Genomic DNA, 20,666 nt, shown 5'->3' with positions numbered 1-20,666 from the left:
GTGGAATAAAAGTACTTCATCTACATGCATACCAATAAACATATTTTATCAGAATATCTGTGGTCTTAGGAAAAAATTTGATCAGCTGCAATTATATTTCGAAATGTTACCTTGTCCACCTGACTTTGTTTGCATTACAGAACACTTCTTAAACACGGAATCTGTTACATCAATAAGTTTTATGAATTATGACATTGTATCATGCTATTTTAGAATTAGTAAAAAGAGAGGAGGTGCTTTAATATTAGTTAATAAGGACAGACAAGCAAATGATATCACAGAATGTAAACGATTTGGTATGGATCAGCAATTTGAAATATGTGGAGTGCAGGATTCAAACACTGGAATTAAATATTTTTGTTGTTATCAAAATGGTTCTAACATTGAGATTTTTATGGAAAAATTTGAAATATTTTTACAACAGTACTTTGATAAAAAATGTATAATATGTGGTGACTTCAATATAGACTTTTTAAAAGAAAATAAAATGAAAAGTGACTTTTTAAACCTCATAAAATGTTATAATTTTCGGTACCTTGTTAACGACATCACCTTTATAAGAAATGACTCCTACTCTTGCATTGATAATATATTGACAAATATTCCTGACAACTCATTTATCAACACCACAGTTGATAATAATGGTCTTTCAGATGGGCACGCTGCTATATTGACTCAAGTTCTAGCGGAAAATATACATGAGAGAAAATGTAAGCAAAACTATGTATACATTAAAAAAAGGATTTTTAATACATACAACAATGCAAAATTTAGGCAAAGCATAAAAAAAGTAAAATGGCTTGAATTAGGTATAAATAACTTTCTGACAAAGTTCTTTGGAATATTTAGGAAAAATTTTAGGTTAAAAACAATTAAAATAAATACTTGCAAAACTGGAAAATTGAAATGGGTGTCAAAGGGAATAAAAGTATCTAGCAAAATGAAACGAGTTCTTTGCACACTGGATAAAAATCAAAATGACGAAAGCATATACAGCTACCGAAAGAAATACATAAATATTTATAGGAGGGTAATAAGGAAAGCAAAAACATTAACAGTACAGAACGAGATAAAGAAATGTAGTAACTCAAATAAAGAAATCTGGAAAGTTGTAAATAGATATAAAAGTAATAAAGCACTTAGTAGACATGAGAAACTTATAATAATATCAAACAATACGACCATCTCAGATACAAAAGAAATTGCGGAAATGTTTTCAAAAAAATTTGATTATAGTACAAAAGACACTACAAATACTGAAGATGCAATGAAACTATTATATAATAATGTTACAAAGCATGATATTAAAATGATATTTCGATTAACAACTGCATCAGAAATAATTTCGATAGTAAAGAGAATGGAGAACAAAAAGTCAACTGGTTATGATGATATGCCCTTAAATATAATTAAAGAAAATATAGATATATTAGCGAACCCATTGTCGTATTTCTTTAATATATGTATTGATCAGGAGTTTTCCCCGAACAATTAAAAATTTCAAAAATAATTCCCATACATAAGAAAATGTCAAAAACAAATATTAATAATTATAGACCAATTGCTCTTTCTCCAGTGTTATCTAAAATATTGGAAAAAGCGATTAAGATACAATTGATGTCCTATTTTAATACAAATTCAATTTTAAATGCACGACAGTTTGGATATCAAAAAGGAGTAGGAACACCAGATGCAATTGATGCCATGGTTAATGATGTAACAAGGCATTTAAATAATAAATTAAAAGTTGCTGGAGTATTTTTGGACTTGAGCTCAGCCTTCGATACAATCGAGCACCAGATTCTGATAAGTAAACTTAGCCACTACGGTGTTACAGATAAAGCTCTTTCTCTACTAAAATCCTATTTAATAAACAGAAAACAGTTCGTAGAAATTGTCGATCTGGATGAAGACGGCACGAGGAAGGTATATAAATCATCATTAGTAACTGTAACAAGAGGTGTGCCTCAAGGTTCAGTACTGGGCCCTATATTTTTTATTATTTTTTTAAATGATTTAATTAACTTCATGCTGAAATTATTTTCTGATATTGGAATGGTTGTATTTGCGGATGATACAAATGCAGTAATTGCTAGTGCAGATATCAATGATCTGAATATCAAAGTAAATGCAGTAATGGCAGCCTTCAATACCTGGTTTGTAGCAAATAAACTGGTACTAAACACAAATAAAACTAATATTATGTTGTTCAAAACAACTGCTAAAAATAAACAAACTCTCAGCACACACCTAAATGGAATACCCGTAAAAGTAGTTGAAACAGTAAAGTTCTTGGGAATACATTTAGACTCACTATTTAGCTGGAAAACGGAAACAGGTGCATTAGATAATGCCATAAGCTCTGCATGTTATGCCCTTCGTTGTCTGAGAGAAGAACTTACGGAAGATCAATTACTGACAGTATATTATGCTTTGGTAGAATCTCGGTTACGATATAGCATTAAATTTTGGGGAAATAGCTACAAATACAATACAAACAGAGCATTCCTCGCACAAAAAAGAGCGATTAGAGCCATAGTTTGCATTGCACCCTGGGAATCATGCAAAGACCATTTTAAAAGATTAAAAATTCTTACAGTACCCAGTCTTTATATACAGGTTTTGTTGACAGACTTAATCAAAAACAAACATCTGTATGAATCTGAAGATAACATGAAACAACGTTTAATAACAAGGAGAATGAATATACAGAAGGTAATAATTCCTACACTAAACGTAGTAACACACTGCCCAAGAAATCAAGCGGTGATACTCTATAATAAGTTACCGAAGGATCTTAAATTATTGAATAGTTTGAGTTGCTTTACAAAAAAATTGAAGTCACTACTAATAGATAAATGCCTGTACTCAGTTGACGATTTTTGATGTTTTTTTTTTTTTTGTTATTAATGACAACATGTAAATTTATTAATTTTATTAACCATTGTATCAACATTCAAATACAATGTACATTGTTCATGAATAAATAAATAAAAATAAAAAAAAACTTTTATCTCATATGGTATAGTGATTAGTCACCAGTCTGGTTAATTGACGATGTTGTGTGCAGCACCGGATCTTAATTTCTTTCGAGGCGGGCTAATAACTAAAAAATTCTGCCGCTCTAGGACTTCCTCCGTCCTCTCCATCCAGCCAAAATTTTTATAATATGCATACTACCATACAATTTGTTCAATTTGTATTGCTGTTAATTATTATGGCAGTATTAAGTACATTGAACACAAACAATTTACTTGACATCTCATCTTTAAACTTTCTCAAAAGAATTACCATGCCCACATTGCGATATATATATAGTAGATATATTTGAGTCTAACGTACTGGAGGGATGAGCCTATTGCCTCTCTTAATTTGGTTTATTAAGTAGAGGTAGCTGGATAAATCGGGTCTGAATAGTCACGGCGTAAAAAATATTATTTTTTTACCACTACGTTGAATTCAGAAGTCTTAATTGCAAAACTATTTAGAAGCTAGTACTAAAAATAATATCCGTAGCTATTATTACGTGTAAGACACGAAAATTCCATATGTCCGGAATCCATGGAATGATCTGATATAAATTCTACGCTGGGCAACTTCCCATATAGACTAGATAGTACTAGTCTAGTACATATAGCCTATCTTTGTTATGAATTGTTGAATGAATTGTAGAAGTTTTCAATCGTTTGCTTTTTCTCCGTATTCAAAGTATCTATACAATACCAATGTGAAAGAACTTTGTTAACGAGGTATTGATTTATTTTTTATAATATACTTTTATACATCTAATGTGATTTCTATGTATACATTTATATACAGAGTTAGTTAAGGGAAGATGTACCACACCGAAAACTAGTAGTATCTATAAAACTGGAAAATATTCGATAAGATGAGAGTTAGAAATTGGAAAAATATATTAAAACAACTCAAACAAACTGTGCGTGAACAATTTTGTATAAAATTTATTTTATATCTTGATTTCATTAGTATTCCACCTAACTTTATGACTATGTAGAAAAATATACAGTGCGAAATGTAATTCTATCAAATTTATTGCGTTCATTACAACATTGACAGTTGACAATGCCTCTGACTAGCCTATCTGGTATAATAGTCGTGGCTGTTTGTTTTCTATATAACAAACTTGCTTTCCATCCTAATGGTTACAGTGATTTAAGAGATTTACAAAGAAATATTGTAGTATAAGAAACTATTACCTTGCAAAGAATCTCCCATCGACATCAACAATAGGTACAAACTGACTGCACTCTTTACCTACTGTATGTACTGTACCCTAGTGCTACACCCTACCTGATTGAAAAAGAAATGTTATTTACAAAATAATTATGCTACGTCGTGTAGGTAGAGTTGCCAATCGCCCTGTTTTCCCAGGACATGTCCTAGTTCTTGTAGCAGAGTTTTAAGCGACGACTTGAGTTTAAATTTCAAAATTTGTTGATAATATTTTAAATTAACAAAAATATATAATTCTATTCAAATAGTTTTATTTAAAAATATTATTATTCTAATTACCTACTTGAATTTTATATACACATTAATTTTGACTATTACTGCGTTCAGTTAAAAAGCTGAATTGTCCTAGATAAACAACTTCAAATCTTGTTTTTTCAAAATTTAGGGTTATCAACCCTATATTATAAGGAATGAAGTGGTTATGCACAGAATTATGCTCGGTCGTGTCACGGGAATAAATTGCAGTGACGGTGCACCGATCGTTACACGACCTAGTTGCAGGTCATACCACCCAGCGACCACCGCCTCACCCCCTTTCATTCAGGCGCACCTATTCCGTGACCTCTAGGTACTCCTACTCGATTTTCATTCACACAATGAACCCTAACATAATGCAGTTGTTTAAAATGGCTACTTTTGTAACGTTCGCACTAAATGGATGGCGTCTTTAAATATTTTACTGTACTATGAGGATCAAGTCTATTGTATTTGTCTTTATTTATTTTATGAAAATTAACAGTGTAATTGTAAATGTTACTGATCTTAATTTACTCAAGTATAATATGCTAAATTGTAAGTTACAGTACCGTTACAGTCTCGGTGGTCTAGCACCACCTAGACTGTAACGGTATAGCACAGCGCTTTATTTCCTGCGAGTATGAGTTCGATTCAAACATCTGTATTCATGAGTATGATAGTTTGTTCAGATTGCTCTGGGTATTTGTATGTATATATGTACAAAAAATGTATCTAAATATATCTATCAGTTGAATAGTACCCATAACACACGTTCTGCTTAACTTGGGACTAGATGACACTGTGAATTTTCCGGGGATATTATTATTAAAAATGCGAAAGTGTGTTTTCATGACAAAAGGGGTGATGAGATCTTAATGAAAAACATGAAAGTAGATTACATCACGAAGATTGTCATAGACTATCTTCTATTATCTAAAAAAGCTATCTAAGTCGCGTGTAGCGACTGGTAGTCGATAAAAACTAGACAAATTTCAAAATTTATGAAGTTATCGTTATTTTTTGATATCATTACAGTGATTTGTAATACTACTATACATTGATTAGTAAATAATGTATGATGAATTTTTCTTCCTATGTTACATTTATGATTGCCAAATGTAGAGTCCAATGATGAATTCATAATTTAATCGTTAATATTATAAACGAAAAAATTTATTTGGATAGACATATAGAGCGATAATTATTGTTCTTTCATACAAAAACTATTGAACGGATTATAATAAAACTTTTCTGTTTATATAGTGGGCAAATTATATCAAGTAGGTAGATACCTATATTATTATTGCATCAAATAAGTGCAGAAAAAATCTTCCCATGAAAGCTATTTTGACGTATACGGTGTATGAACTAAGACCTAAGGCTGAAATACCTACGCTGCCTATACAAGACGATCCCGACAAGATTATTGGCCTTAAATAGTTCTAAAAAAAATCCACTATACTATATAAAATATATAGTATATATATAATATAGATTATACATTATATTATAGTTAAAATAGTCAACTATAAATAAATTTAATTTGGATATTCTAGTAAAGATATGTAGTTCACGGTGATAAATTAATTCAAATTGAAGTCAAAATAAGTACTTTTTTTGGTATTTCAGATAGACAAATTTATTCGTTTACTCTAAATAATTTGGATAAGTAATTTTAATATTATGACGAAGAGAATAAAAACGCATGTTGGGAACACGATTAGACTCAAGAACTTGACCATTTTGCGAAGTACCTACAGGTCATAGTAACTTGTATATTATTATTAGTAGACCCGGATTAATTTTTTTCGAGGCGCGGCAAAAACTAAAAATGTCGCCACCCTAAAGTATTACGGAGGGAGTACCCTCCGTCCTACATTTTTACAATATTATGTATATTAACATACAATTTGTCCAACTAGTATTGCTGTTAATTATTATAACTTCTTTTAATCTGCCAAGTTAGGGGGAAAGGAGATTGTTAAAGTAAGTTAATTCTAAATCCGAGGTTAGATAATTAGTAACGATATTATTAGTATAGGTACTAGTTGTCTGCGGTTTGACTCGCGTGAAATTTATACGCTGTGTGCTATGTGTATAAGCTATATAATTATCGTAGTTTTGTTAAAATCCTAGAAGTTCTTGCGGAAAGAGTTATGCCAAGTTTTATAAAAACAAGAACCCAGAGAAAGCGACTAATTTTTGAAAATTTTATAGCCGCTAATACAGCTATAACTTCTAAAAAGATCCGAGTGCATTTAATAGGTGATTGAAAACAAGATAAAATTAGGTATCGGGTAAATATTACATTATGGATGTATAAATAAAAAATCCAAATTGATTTTGTTGCATGTATTTTTTTCTAAATTACCACCATAAGCGCTTGATATACAGATTAAAAGCCTGCGCAAACGAAAGACGAAGCCGTACATAAACATTATGTATACTGGGAGATACAATATATAAACTTCAAGTCATCGATTGATGTTACCGATCATTATTGGGAAATTAAATTATGTAACGCAGTTGGTAACTTTCATATTTGAAACAAACTCAAATGTAGTTTTTCATTCGACAGATATGATACGAACCGTACAACATAACTTGTTACTGCAACTATCAAGTGGTTTAAATAAAAATTTTTTTTTTTAATTGATACCAACGACAATACATAATAAAGCACTGCAGTTGGCCTTTATAGCTTCACCGGACGTTAACGTTATTTCGGAGTGAAGAAGAATGAAGAGTTCTCACAATATAACTTGAAATCAAGTTGTTGAGTTTATATTATATATAGTTAGTTAAACATATGTATCTTCCTATTTCCCTTTTTGATTAAATCAAAGAATATATAGACAGTTTATGGACAAAGCCTCTTCCGTCTGTGCAGGCCGTAAGGAGGTATTATACATGAAATATTTGTATACATACGATTTCCAATACAATTTATATATTAATAGTTACTGAGAAACAGTTGCAATATCATACATTGTAAGATTTGTAAGTGCAGTTTACATTCAAGAAGAGGTCTTAGTATATTAGACAATTGATTACATTTCGTTTCTGTACACATTTGTCACTACTGTAGCATTTACATGAGCGGCATATAAAAAAGTATATAATGATCAAATGTACATTTGTTTAGTAGGTACATAAGGTAGAATATGCGAGCTTCATTGTAGAACATTAAAATAAAACTTCAAATTCAGCTTCTACAAAAATTTCTTACGTATCTATTATAGTTTTGCCCTTATTTTGCGAGCGAGTTTTTTTACTCGAAAAAAAGTTACACATTATAAAGAAATAACATAGCTCATAGCTCTGTTGGTTCTATGACATTATAAAAAACTTATTGTTTCTATAATTGTGTACGGACATACAATTTCATCGCGAATTTTAAACTAAACATAATGAAAGGAAGTCAATACATTTTTATAATTCACGTTTTCCCGTTTGTAATTTAAACGAAAATTTATAACAGTAGTTTATTATTTTACATAATCTGTAATATGTAAACCCCGAATATTCTACCTTAAAACCTATAAAAAAATATATATGAATATGTCATTTGTACAATAAATAATTCAATCTGTTAAGCATATTTTGAATACACTGTACCGTTTATAAAAATATAGTCAATTAATATTACACTTCCATTTTCGATCATCACTTAAAACTGTGTTCCTGTAACACTTCCTGTGTTCTATATCATTTTGCACTATAACTCAACACCAGTTTCCATTGAAGCACTGTTGATAAACCCGTCAAACTGTAACCGTATACTGCACACATATGATGCCACCTTCATGAGACAATAGGCTTAGTAGTTATGTACTAATGTATATATAAAAATAAATTCCTACCTACCTTGGCCGCGTATTAACTTCTTCACGTATTCACTAAAACAGCACAAAGTCTGTCGGGTCAGCTATTATAAATATTTGATAGTTATTAATAAAAACAAAAAGTACGTGACCGATTAAAAAAATAACTAAATCTGTGTGAAAGAAACATTATATGAATTGACATTTTTTGAGTGCCCAGGAGTTGCCGGGACAGGTCAATGTCAAATAAATAAACAGTCCAGAACATAACTCAACGTTATTTAGTCTTAAATTCTAACTCAAAATGAGCAGAAAATAGATTTCCTTGTAGATTCCTACATGAAGTTTCTGTACACTCATGGTCGAAAAAGAAGTCTCTTACTGTATATGAATTAAACAAAATAATACATATTCGTAATATACATAATTACAGGTCTGTCGGTTTATTAGTTTGTATTTATAACTTATACAATATGTCAATATTGCAATTAATAAAATCACGAGTTTATTATATGAAAGTTTAGAGTACAAAACGTTTATGAAAGTGGGTATAAAATTATAACCGTCTATTGTCTCATGAAAAGGCGCGTTTCCATTGCCACGTTTCGATACACTTGTGAACTGTACTTAGCTTCACTGGGGGCGTACTGTCCAATGCTATGGTGGTGGTTTGGCGGCATGCCGCCGTATAATTACTAGCTAATATCGATGTCGATTCGGATATATCGGGTTCTGGACATTGGAGTTGGACTGCTGCACTGGGTAGCCTTGAGTGATGCTGCCAGGTTTGGCAGTCTAAAAAAAAAATTAAACAATTTAAAATTTGAAATTAGAAGCTGATGATTTGATGGTCGTTGTATTCAGATATATTTCTGAATGCTGTGAATTCTGCTGTGGTATTCACACTAATATTATGTATGTATTTTTATTTAATAATCATAATATTAATACGTGATGCAAACTCTTTGTACCCCTATAGACGTAAATAACTTTATTAACAAATATTTAAGAAAAGATTCCTAATTAGAGTGAGAACTTAAAAATATTGCATGAAAATGAATACAGAACAGTTGAATTGTAAAAGTGATATATATCTATCCATATTATAAATGTTTGTATGAACAGCTGTTAATAAGATTTTTTTTTTATATATTCATATACCTAGATTATAACACGAAGGACGGACATAGGACATTTTTTATCACAAAAAAGCAGACAACGATAACAACTAATCCCTACTAATATTATAAATGCGAAACTAACTATGTAAATATAGAGAGACAAACTCTCTGTCTGTCGCGCTTTCACACCAAAACTACTGAACAAATTTAAATAACATTTCGTTCACAGATAGTCTAGACTCTGAGAAAGGACATAGGCTACGTTTTCATGCGACAAAAAAGGGTTGTAGGGGATTGAAAGGGGAGATGAAAGGTTGTATGGAAGTATCGTCATTTTACAAGCTAAGCATGAAACGTATTAGTTGGTTAAAGGCAGTAGATTAAATATAAAAAAAAATATGACATTATATATTTCTAAAAAAAATATCGTTAAAGTGGTCAAATAAAATAAGTAATTAAAATTCTTATAGAATTTCATTTTGAAGGTACCATAAAATTTTTTTCTTTAGCTTTTTATAATTAGCCAAGTTCATTATTCCACGATGACTAAGTCGTGGGTACAACTAATAGTTATATAAAAATAGGAACGATTTCATAAATCACACTAATCTAATGATGAACTACTTTACTACATGTCTTAAAATCAAAAAGGGTATGACGTCTACGTCTCATTTCCGGATAATAATGTGTTGAATGTACCTGCATGTTTGTATGTTGAGTAGACGGGTGTATGGCAAGATGTCGACTGACGGGCGGCTGTGCGTATCCAACACCGCTACTCACAGACGGGTGGTGTGGCTCGCTCAGACCAATCAGCACTTGCGGCTGAAAACATAAAACCTTAATAAACTGCTTACGTACGCTATTTCACGCACAGAAACCTTTCACGCAGAAAATAATGTGCATGTAAATGTAGACAAAGAGAACGAGAAAGACCGCGCGTGCCGCTAGTGAGCGCATTTCCACGCGTTCGATTGTGCGTCTTTAACGTTCGTTTTAATAATCCTAATTGTCATTGCAAAATGTCGGACATCTGATTATGGAGCATAAATATAATTATAGAGTTATTGATAAGATATAAATCTTAACTGTGAGCCTGGAAAATAAAATGTATGGAATAAATAATGAAACTTTAAAATAAAATGTATAATCATTCATTTCTGTGATACCTGGGAATCCTTCTTAGAATCTTGATGCTGTGGACCATCCCTATTTTTCAACAAGTCAAAATATTGCTGCGTGGGTTGCGGCGCCGGCGCATACATCAGATTCGTATGGTGGGGGGTATGCGGCGTGTGTGGTGTGTGTGCGTGGTGGGCATACAACAATGGTGGTGGTCGTTCACCGACCACGCCCACCACGCCTGACGAGGGCATAGTGTAGAAGGTCTGTGGTGACACCGAGGGCCCGCCGGATGCATACTGCGACGGTTCTGTAAGTATACATGTTTTTAATTGTCTATTGCATTACACAGATTAGTAATTTTTTTTTATAATTCGCAGACTATTTGTGGTAAATAGATGGCGTAAAAATCAGTCTTATCATCAATCAATTTTTAATATGTTCTGATAGTTGAAACCTTATCAAATCGAACCTTAGCAAACATTGAATAAAATATGTAATATATAAACTCATAGTCGTAAATACGTACGACAAAATTCCTATTTGTTTTTATTTTTGTAGGGCAATAATATAAATATCCAAAGTTACTTTGTAACTTTTTAACTATACGGAATGCAAAAAAATTAAGTAGATCTAATAAAACTGTGTGTTAATATTTCTGATTGGACTCTCAAACCAAAAATTAATACGAGAGAAGAGTAAACTTGCCCCTTTTACTATGGATTCTAAATGGATAGATTGAGAAAAATATTGAAATGTCCAGTGTTGCCATCACATCGACAGTACCACTGTCTACACCACCTTGGATAATGGTCGGACCGGTATGATTGTTTTAGTAGAATGAATTACTACAAACATACGGAACCCCTAATTTCTCCGACCGAATAATTATAAACGTATGGTTAATTAATTATTTACATAATTAACTATTTAGAACATATTATTAATTATTTAGCTGCAACTAAAATTCTAGATAAATAATAATTTTTTTATACAAATTACACTGTTACATTAACATTAATTACGCTACAAACAACACAAATCCAAAAACCACACATAAATTTTTCACATAGACACAAATAAAAATACTCATTTATTATATACATCATTATCATAAATATTAATCACAAAAACAATATACATTACCCAAATAAAGTTTAGTTATGTCAGTAAATAGCTAAATGAAGTAATTTTACATATAATACTGGTGAAATTCATGCTATTAGAAATTAGAACAAAATGAAAGATACAGAAAAAAATGTTATCAAAACAAAATGCAATAAAGTAAAGTCGTAGAATGAATTGGTACTCAATTCAAAGAATAAAAATTTTAAAGCATAGTAAATGAAAAAAAAATGGTAAGGAAATAAAAAAAACAAATGAAAATATTTGAATTTAGAAGTGTGAGAACTAAAGGCGGTTGATTAAAGCGACAGTGATGACACCTATTTGGTTCAACTCACTGTTCCATAGCACAGCGCGCGTCAAGTGTCGGCTCATGCGGCCGTCTTCTACCTCTGTAAAAGATTTTTTCATAAATCACATTCTAATAAATCAGAAACTTTGTTTTACCTTATTATACCGAACCTCTAATAAACATACTTATTAGCTATTAAACATTTTACAATAAACTATTTCACAAACAATCTTCATCTTTCTTTTAAGAAATCGGTACGCAAAGTAGATTCAAAGTAGTCTATTTAAATATTTGTCTATGGCCACGAAACTAAATACAAAATGAATATTAACCCATGACTAATATTATTAATGAACACGAAATTCAATATCCTTATTTTTTATAGGGTCTGAACCTCAATGGTTCGGTGACGTTGATGCTCTAGCAGTTTAGCACACCGCCTTACTTCCGATGGTCGTGGATTCGAATCATTGCACAATACAAACATTTGTATTGGTCTGATTGTTTTCTATGTATATTAGACTTATATATTTACAAAAAAAAAAAAATAGTACATATACTTATTTTTTTGTAATATCAACTTTGTATATATTAGTAGTTTTATCAGTTGTCTAGTACCAATAAGTTTGCTTAGCTTGGAACTAGATCGTGTGAATTATCCAGAATTATTATTACTAGTATATACTATTCACCAATCGGCGTGAAATTTAACATATATTTATCAGATTCAGAAGTTACTAAATTACATTTCGCGAGCAGAGTCTATTTTTTTTAAAGTATACTAACTGTGGTCGGAGTACACCGACTGGTGTTTCATCTGTGGCTGCATACGATGGGCGTATAATGCATAGTTGGGTGATGGACTACGTTGGCGCTTCACACCTGTCTGCATAGGCCCACCTCGCACTATGGTTTGCTGTAGACATTTGAATTTTTTTTATACTACTATGGTGGCAAACAAGCATACGTGAAACGGCCCATCTGATAGTAAATGATTACCGGAGCCTATGGACCCCTGAGACCGGGATGGCCAATCCTTACGAAACCTTAATATACCCTCCTAGAAAGGGGAGGAGGCTCCTCTGTAACCGCATTGTCCGAGACCACTTAGGTTCTAGCGTGTGAGTTCCACATACGGCGCAAACATTTGTCTTCATGAGTATGATTCTGTGTACCGAGATGGGTGTTTTCTATGTCCATACCTACGCATTTATGATAATCGTTCATTCTTTAAATTTTGCGAAAACGAATATAATTTGTAATTCAACTGTTATATATACAGGTATCTTTATACATATATTGTTGTTACATCTGTCAAGCCCCTCTTCCTCACTACACGGCACGTGCCCAGGGCCTCGCGATGGATTGGGGCCCCCTAGTCTGGTCTAGTTCCTATTCCATTACCAAACGATAAACAATAGCTACTCTACTCTCGCCTGAAAATCAGTCTTAACAAATGCTAACTAAGAACTTGAACTCCTCATTTTCACCCCGATTTTTTAAATTATTTTTGCCTCTAAAGAGTCAATTTAAAAAATGACTTTGTTCATTCTAACAAAATAGTGCTTCATTACTATGATCATTATCCTAATGTGCCAGGACCTCTAATAGGCGAAAGACGGTCGTGACATATGTCGCAAAGTGCCGCTTTAATATAATATATACAACATAGTGATATTACCTTATTTAATAAATGCGAGGTTAGAGGTGGAGGTCTGCCCTGAGGGGCTAATTCCCCTTGTCCACTGGATGGCGGCATTGAAAACATTGGAATTTGAAGATTACCCATTGCCATCTTCATTGGCATTTCACTAAAAAAAAAGATTATGGATGGATGTATGTTACTTTTTCACGGAAAATCTACTAAACAGATTTTGATGAAACTTTAAGTAATATAGCTTATACATACATTAGAATAATATATAGGCTATACATATCACGCGGGTAAAACCGCGGGAACAGCTATAAAATAAATACACACAGGAAAATATCTGCAATTTTCTATAGAATAGATTGCAGAGTGGGCGTAGCTTTCTTCTTCTTCGGATTTTTCAGTTATATAGCTTATAGATCAGAATAACACATAAGCTATAATTTTAAAAGATATGATGTAAATTGGACTTAGATTGAAATATAATGATAAATAGCTAGTGTCATGCAGCAAACTTGCATGGGTCACCTAGTACTAAATAATAATAAATACTACTAACTATAAACTAACGTAACTTATGATATTCTGTTAGTTATGCACCAACAAGTTTATACGCGACATTATGAAAATGTATTTATTATAGATCTCAATGGTTTCTTACTTCCGAGGGTCACGGGTTCAATTCTGAATACAAAATTCATGAATATTATTGTTTGTATGATTTTTTTTACGCAATATATATATTACGTAAAAAAATCATCTAAGTATTTATATCAGTTGTTTAGTATCCAGAACACAAGCTCTGCTTAGCTAGGGACTAGTTGGCGCTGTGTGTATTGTACTGTTTTTATAATAACGAAGCTGAGTCATACTCACTTAGTCTCCTTCTGCTGCTGTCGTTTTCTGATTTCATCTTCATTAAGTACCTTCTTTAGCTGCATAAATAATTGCTGTTTCTCTTTCTCCAACTGCTTTAGTTTCTGTTCTAACTGTTCTATTTGTTCCTTAGTTTCCTCTGTCATTTTAAATAGTACATAATATACATACATGGAATTCAATTTCCTATACAAATTACTATATGATTAATTCTGTTGAAATTTCCATAAGAAATAGCAATAAATATTAAGATCATGTGACATGCTCATAAATAATCCCCTTATGAGATAATCAGTTATGATTCTCAGTAATAGTGAGTATCAAACATCTTATAAATAATAGACTTCTTTATGACTGATATGACCCATTACCAAGATATTTATACCAAGATAGTATATTTGTATAAAATACAGTACAGGTTATCCAGGTACCAACTATTTCAGCTGCCAAGCAGCTTGATATGTAAGGCAGAGAATTTTGATAGTACATAGGTATAACACCTTAGTTTTCCTGAATGACAAAGCAATGGCGACACTTATTGCCAAAGGCGTTCAATGATGAAGCAATGTTCATGATAATATTTATAAATATGTGCAACAATTTCCACCAGTTATTTACTATCCAGTGGGCTGTCAGTATGGTTGTCTTCCCAATTATACATATAAAAACAAAAATAGAACATACCAAGTGTCATGACATCCTGTCTCTCACGAGCTTCTTTCTCTTTGCGTAATCTTTCCTCTTCAACTTCAGCCTCATATTCTGTAATCATTTGTTATAACCAAGATTTACCAAACGGTATATACATATATATATTTATAATGGACTAGCTGTACCCGCGACTTTGTCTGCATGAAATTTTACTTTATTTTTATAAAATAAAAGTAGCCTAAGTTACTCATTATTACATCAGCTACCTGCCATTTCAGAGATTAGCCCGAACAAACAGATCCACAGACAGACAGACAAAAATTGTAAAAAATGTTATTTTGGTGTATATACCATATTTATATTCATATACATGTAGTAGAAAATGGTTATTTCAATGATACTATCAGAGACTCCACTTTTATTTTTATGTATAAAATTGATGTATAGATGGTAATGGCATAGCTGCTTACAGCAATGGTATATGCTGGCAGGACACCAGCTAAAAATGATAGAATGCATGAAGTTAGGTCAGCTAAACCATCATGATGAAAATATCAGGAAATAACCAAGACGGTTTCCAGAGGTCAACTTAATATGGTGTAGTGCTAGCTTACTATTTACTTAGCATTACTATTCAACAATACTTACAATCTTCTTTTACACCTATATCATTAAAACACACTATGGACTTCACTGGCTGATCACTATTAGTCATGAGCAGTGGCGGATCGTGAATTTGTGGGGCCCTAGGCTAAATCTACACAGGGACCTAACTAATTATATTACTCAACAAAAAAAATACAGCCACCTGATACAAGCAACCAGAAATTCCCCATCGATACATGCACACTTCTATGTGTTGGTTGATCTCAGGGTTGCCAACCTTATGACAGGTTTTTTAACATTATAGATATTTTTTATATTCTAAAGGCCCTGGACTGCAGCCCAAAGAGCCCTTAGGTAGATCCCCTGGTCGTGAGGGAAGGTTATAATGCTTATAATAGTAGTAGGAAGGTTGTAATGCTTAAAACTGTGGTAGGAAGGTTTCTGCATATATATGATCTCACACGTACCAATGGTAGGAGAATTAAACAAAAATACAAATATTAAATAAACTCACCTTCTTTCTTTCTTTGTCTTTCTCTTATAATATGTCGCTTGAGAGCATTCCACATCTTCTGCTCTGCATCATTTTGATCTTCCACTGTGGTGGAAGTTACAGCTGGCATTTTCAAATATGTCTACCACCTCAACAAGTTTTATCAGTAGGTGTACTATATCACTGTAAAAAAGATGAGAAAGACTATTATCTAAACACAATTGAAAACAATGAAAATGGAATAAATAATAATGAGTATCATTGTGATTACTTGCTCAGCGTTTAGCAAGCCATTCGCCTTTGGAACTCTTTAACACTCTCCATTCAATCTCATGCAATATTTACAAATTGTCTAAGGTCTCATTATCTGTCCCTATAGTTTATTTTTCCTATTAATTTCTGAAATCTTCCAATATGTTATATATATGTATGTATATGTGCAAGTTTATTTATATATATATCTATATATGTATGTCTATTTATTCGTTTAATAATTATAGTGTCTTGTGTGTGCCATCTACCTCTTCTATGTATGTTAGTCTTATGCTTGTTAGCAGGTTGTCCTTAAGAAATTGCTTATAGCGATAAGACCGCCTTTTGTTATTATTTTCTTTATTTACCGTTTTTCTTATTGTATTCTATTTGCACAATAAAGAGTTTATTATTCTTATTATTATTTAGTAAGGAGTGTTTATAAGATAAATAATTTCAAATAAAAATAAACTAGCACAATTGACACAACGCCATTTATTTTCATATTACGCAGTGTTTCTATTATGTACGAGTACTACCCGAGCGAAATACTTAAATATTTATTTTTGTCTACACATATACATAGCGCACAAAAACACTCAGACGAGTACAATGATACTCACTAATTTATTTTAAATCACTAGGTGTTCAAATCGGCCGAAGCTTTTAATTACTTTATTATAACAAACATACTCTTATATTACCTATGCGTATTCTAATTAGATTTACCTTCAGCAGGGTATAAAGCGTTTGCACTTAACACCTCTATCACAAAATGTATCACTTAATATTTAGATGACTATGGAGTGATTTTATAATAGAATATTGAGAGCTAACTTCGTGAATCAGGTAAGTTGGAGTAAAACTACCATAATCATATATTACTTCAGAAACAATATATTCCTCATTCTACGACATACCTAAGTATGTACCACTTGTACAACACAACAAGCAGTGTCACAATATAGTATCGCCATTTTCATATAATTTGACAGTCATATGTCAGTCTGTCACTCAAAATCCACACTGCACAGATAGATTACATGTTTTCAAAGAACAATGAAAACCTTTGATTGATGAAAACTACTAACGCAGACACAAGATGTTCTGCACCGTCCTCGAAGGGTGCAGGTTGGGGCCTCAGGTCGAAGACCTTTACTCCGGTATTGGGCAGCATGAACTTCCGGACCTCTAGATAATCAACGTTCTTTAGTGGGTCTAATTTTTTCATGTTCGTAAAACTTGGATACGTAACTTTTGTAAATTAAGTTTTCTTAAGTAATTGTGCTATATTGGGATTTTTGTTTGTTTAGCGAAGTGTAATAGAACAGCATTAATTGACAACTTGACCTATTCTGTACTTCAACTTCAGTAGTGTCAGTCTCTATGTCAGACTTAAGGTCAATGTGTGTACACCGGTTGTCCCCTTCTCCCTGGAGTTGTGGAATCTGCTTTTTAACATGACAATTTGTAATTTAAAGCTAATGTTTGATTGTGCTTTTTAGATATGTATATTTTAATTTCCAATGGCCTGTAACAATAACCACACAATAGCAGTTTTTAAATAATTAACTGAGACTAACAATAGTGCATATCGTATATAGTCATACTTCACTTTAGGTTTGGTCGGTCGGCCAATTCAATAATATATCTATTTTCCTCATTAGCCTTAGGAGGAAAAAAATACCAAAAGTTATCTGATCTTTTGGTAGTCCGTTATAAATTTGCATTGTATTGATAAAATGGAGGGACCATCGCGACCTAGAAAGAAGCTTAAATCTGTAAGTGAACATTTTATATATTAATTTAATGTATTTAGATAGTAATTAAATAATTATTGTATAATAGTGACTTAGAGTGTAATATACCAAATTAAATTTCCTTTATTTAATATTTTTCTTGATTAATGGTAACCTTCTAAATCTTCTTAAGGGCAATATTTTAATTATTTCAAATTAATTAAAAAAAATCACATGAAATGAAAAGTTCATTAGTGTTATTTTTATTATATAACAATATATACTTCTGTGCAATAAATTACGATATTTAACAATTTTTCTTTACATTTTTCATTTGTGTTACTTATAAGTATATCCATTCCATATAATTACAATTTAGAATTTAGATTTCTGTCAGATTTTTTTAAACACCAATTTAAGACCTTTTTTAATAACATCAATGCACTTTATTGTACACACATTTATATCATTACCTATTTCAGTAATGGTTTTTTATATATAATATTATTATAACATTTTGCTACAATTTTTTATTATACAAATAAAGTTGTAACTAAAATGTTCTGAATAACTTCAGTTCAACATTTGTACATTTTGGTTAAATATGGATCATTAGTATCTCCTATTATCCAATTAATCATAATTATTATGGTATTGATACTCTTATCAACCTCTAATAAGTAATATTAAGATTGATATGTGATAAGTAGAAATGATAATTGTATCAGATTGATACAAGTTTTACGTATAAAAATAGGTCAACTGAACCCATCAAGTCTCCTCATTCCATCTGTTGAAATATGAGTTTATCATTTTAACAATCTCTGACAAGTAATGATAAGATACATAGATATATGATATCTATCTTGTTGTATCAGATATTATATAAATTTTAATTATTTGAGCAATAGAGGCAACACATATGTAACATACTGTATAAGAGTAGGACAGTTGTACCTCTTTTCTCTGTCTTACATGTTTGAAAACACTTTGAATCCATTTTACTTGTTTGAAAAATGCTATGTGGATCCGTTTCATGATGATTCTGCCTAACTTGATATACCCTTTACATCTAATCTTACTAATATTATAATAATAATAATAAATGTGGAAGTTTGTTAGTGTGGATGGATGGATAATTTGATATTTGTTACTCTTTCATGCAAAAACTATTGAATGGATTGTATTGAAATGTTACTATAATCTAACTTATACATGAGAATAACACATAGGTAATAAATTTCAAGCAGGAGAAACTGTGGACTCAGCTAGTATATTACATTAGTAAAACGGTTGCACCACTTTTTCCACATCAAAGTATCATTTTGCATATAACATGACTATAAGAGAATATAAGATATGATTTTACCTGAAAATTTTTGGGTTGTTTATGTCAAACATGTAATAGTAGATTATGCCACACTATGAGACATCTGACTTTGCAGCTGTATTAACTTTATGCATCTTACATATCTAAGCACTTGACAATAATCCAATCCTCTCAATAAAAAAAAAATGAAAACTATTATCAGTATTTAACTTCGGTATTTCATTGTTGTCACGTTTGCCGGGTGTAAACAATGACTCATTTTTTTTTTATTCATCAACTAAAATGGATTCTAACCTGTCTGAGGACAACTCTACCACCGTCTCTTGGATTAATTTTGGTTTGATGTGGCATCTCTCGAATGGATTATGAATATAAATATCTGTTAACTACTAATTAACATAAAAGCTAATAGGATTTTGTGGGTATTCCATAAGTTCGACACCTCTTTACAAAGGTTATTTGGAAGAAATTGTTTACGCGACAACACCGCTTTTTGAACCTTATTACTCTGTTCATTAAGTTCCTAGTAATACACAAGTGCGGGAGTAGTGTTAACCTATCTATTCACTTATTATTTCTGCATTTATCCACGCGAATTAATAAAAAAAGTTTACTCGATTAAGCTTACTTAACAGCTTAATCGATTCATCGATTAGTAAAAAGCATATGCTATGTTTTTACTGATCTACCTTTTTTTACCTGGGGAAACTGTTTACGGAGATCCGCCCGCCCTAGGTGAAATGAAAGGATACTCCCGGGCTCTAGGTAGATACTATAGTATGCTTCTCGTAATAGTTAGTGTTTAATTCCAATCGATTTTCGGTCGATCGACAAGCAAAAACGTTATAACAAATGCGCGTACAAAGTCGCAGGCATAGGTCTGTATAAAATTATCCTTTCTGCACAATATGTTTTAGACAAATTTTTTTCCTAACTAGTACCCGTGCCTTGGTCCGTTTATACATTTCCCGATATAAATTAGGAAATCATACTAAATAAATATATGAAAGCTTGCATAACGTCATCTATTATTTTATTTATAAATTAATTAAAATTAGTACGTGTTATTGATATTAGTATTAACCCTGGACAA

General features: G+C 31.6%; 1 protein-coding gene across 3 annotated transcripts; it reads right to left on the bottom strand.

The window, feature by feature from the left end:
* Positions 1–8,856: 8,856 nt before the first annotated feature.
* LOC131847052 (G protein pathway suppressor 2) lies at positions 8,857–17,439 on the bottom strand. Of its 3 annotated transcripts, none has more exons than XM_059196495.1 (10): positions 17,209–17,439; positions 16,274–16,435; positions 15,187–15,264; positions 14,503–14,641; positions 13,657–13,786; positions 12,762–12,891; positions 12,022–12,075; positions 10,606–10,868; positions 10,136–10,261; positions 8,857–9,110 (listed from the first exon to the last, which is right to left on the bottom strand). In XM_059196495.1, the coding sequence occupies exons 2-10, from the start codon at positions 16,380–16,382 to the stop codon at positions 9,015–9,017; spliced, it is 1,125 nt and encodes a 374-aa protein (XP_059052478.1). In that variant the 5' UTR covers positions 16,383–16,435; positions 17,209–17,439; the 3' UTR covers positions 8,857–9,014. The 3 variants fall into 3 exon arrangements, with proteins under 3 accessions (XP_059052478.1, XP_059052477.1, XP_059052479.1); XM_059196494.1 differs by having other exon boundaries at positions 17,234–17,439; XM_059196496.1 differs by lacking the exon at positions 17,209–17,439 and adding an exon at positions 17,128–17,147.
* Between the last annotated feature and the right edge of the window lie 3,227 nt (positions 17,440–20,666).

This window comes from Achroia grisella, unplaced genomic scaffold (genome assembly GCF_030625045.1).
Source record: "Achroia grisella isolate CSIRO2021 unplaced genomic scaffold, CSIRO_AGI_Agris_v1 utg515, whole genome shotgun sequence".
Taxonomy (NCBI): domain Eukaryota; kingdom Metazoa; phylum Arthropoda; class Insecta; order Lepidoptera; family Pyralidae; genus Achroia; species Achroia grisella.
The sequence above is the reverse complement of the archived record's forward strand: the minus strand, read 5'-3'. Positions and strand labels throughout refer to the sequence as shown.

What these genes read in the sequence shown, in the direction of transcription:
- LOC131847052 (XM_059196495.1), bottom strand. Translation starts at nt 16,382, where the DNA reads ATGCCAGCTGTAACTTCCACCACAGTGGAAGATCAAAATGATGCAGAG. An exon ending in ATTCTAAGAAGGATTCCCAG is followed by an intron (nt 10,262 to 10,605) that starts GTATCACAGAAA and finishes TTATGTTTTCAG; the next exon opens with CCGCAAGTGCTGATTGGTCT. An exon ending in CTCAACATACAAACATGCAG is followed by an intron (nt 9,111 to 10,135) that starts GTACATTCAACA and finishes TTTTTTTTTTAG; the next exon opens with ACTGCCAAACCTGGCAGCAT.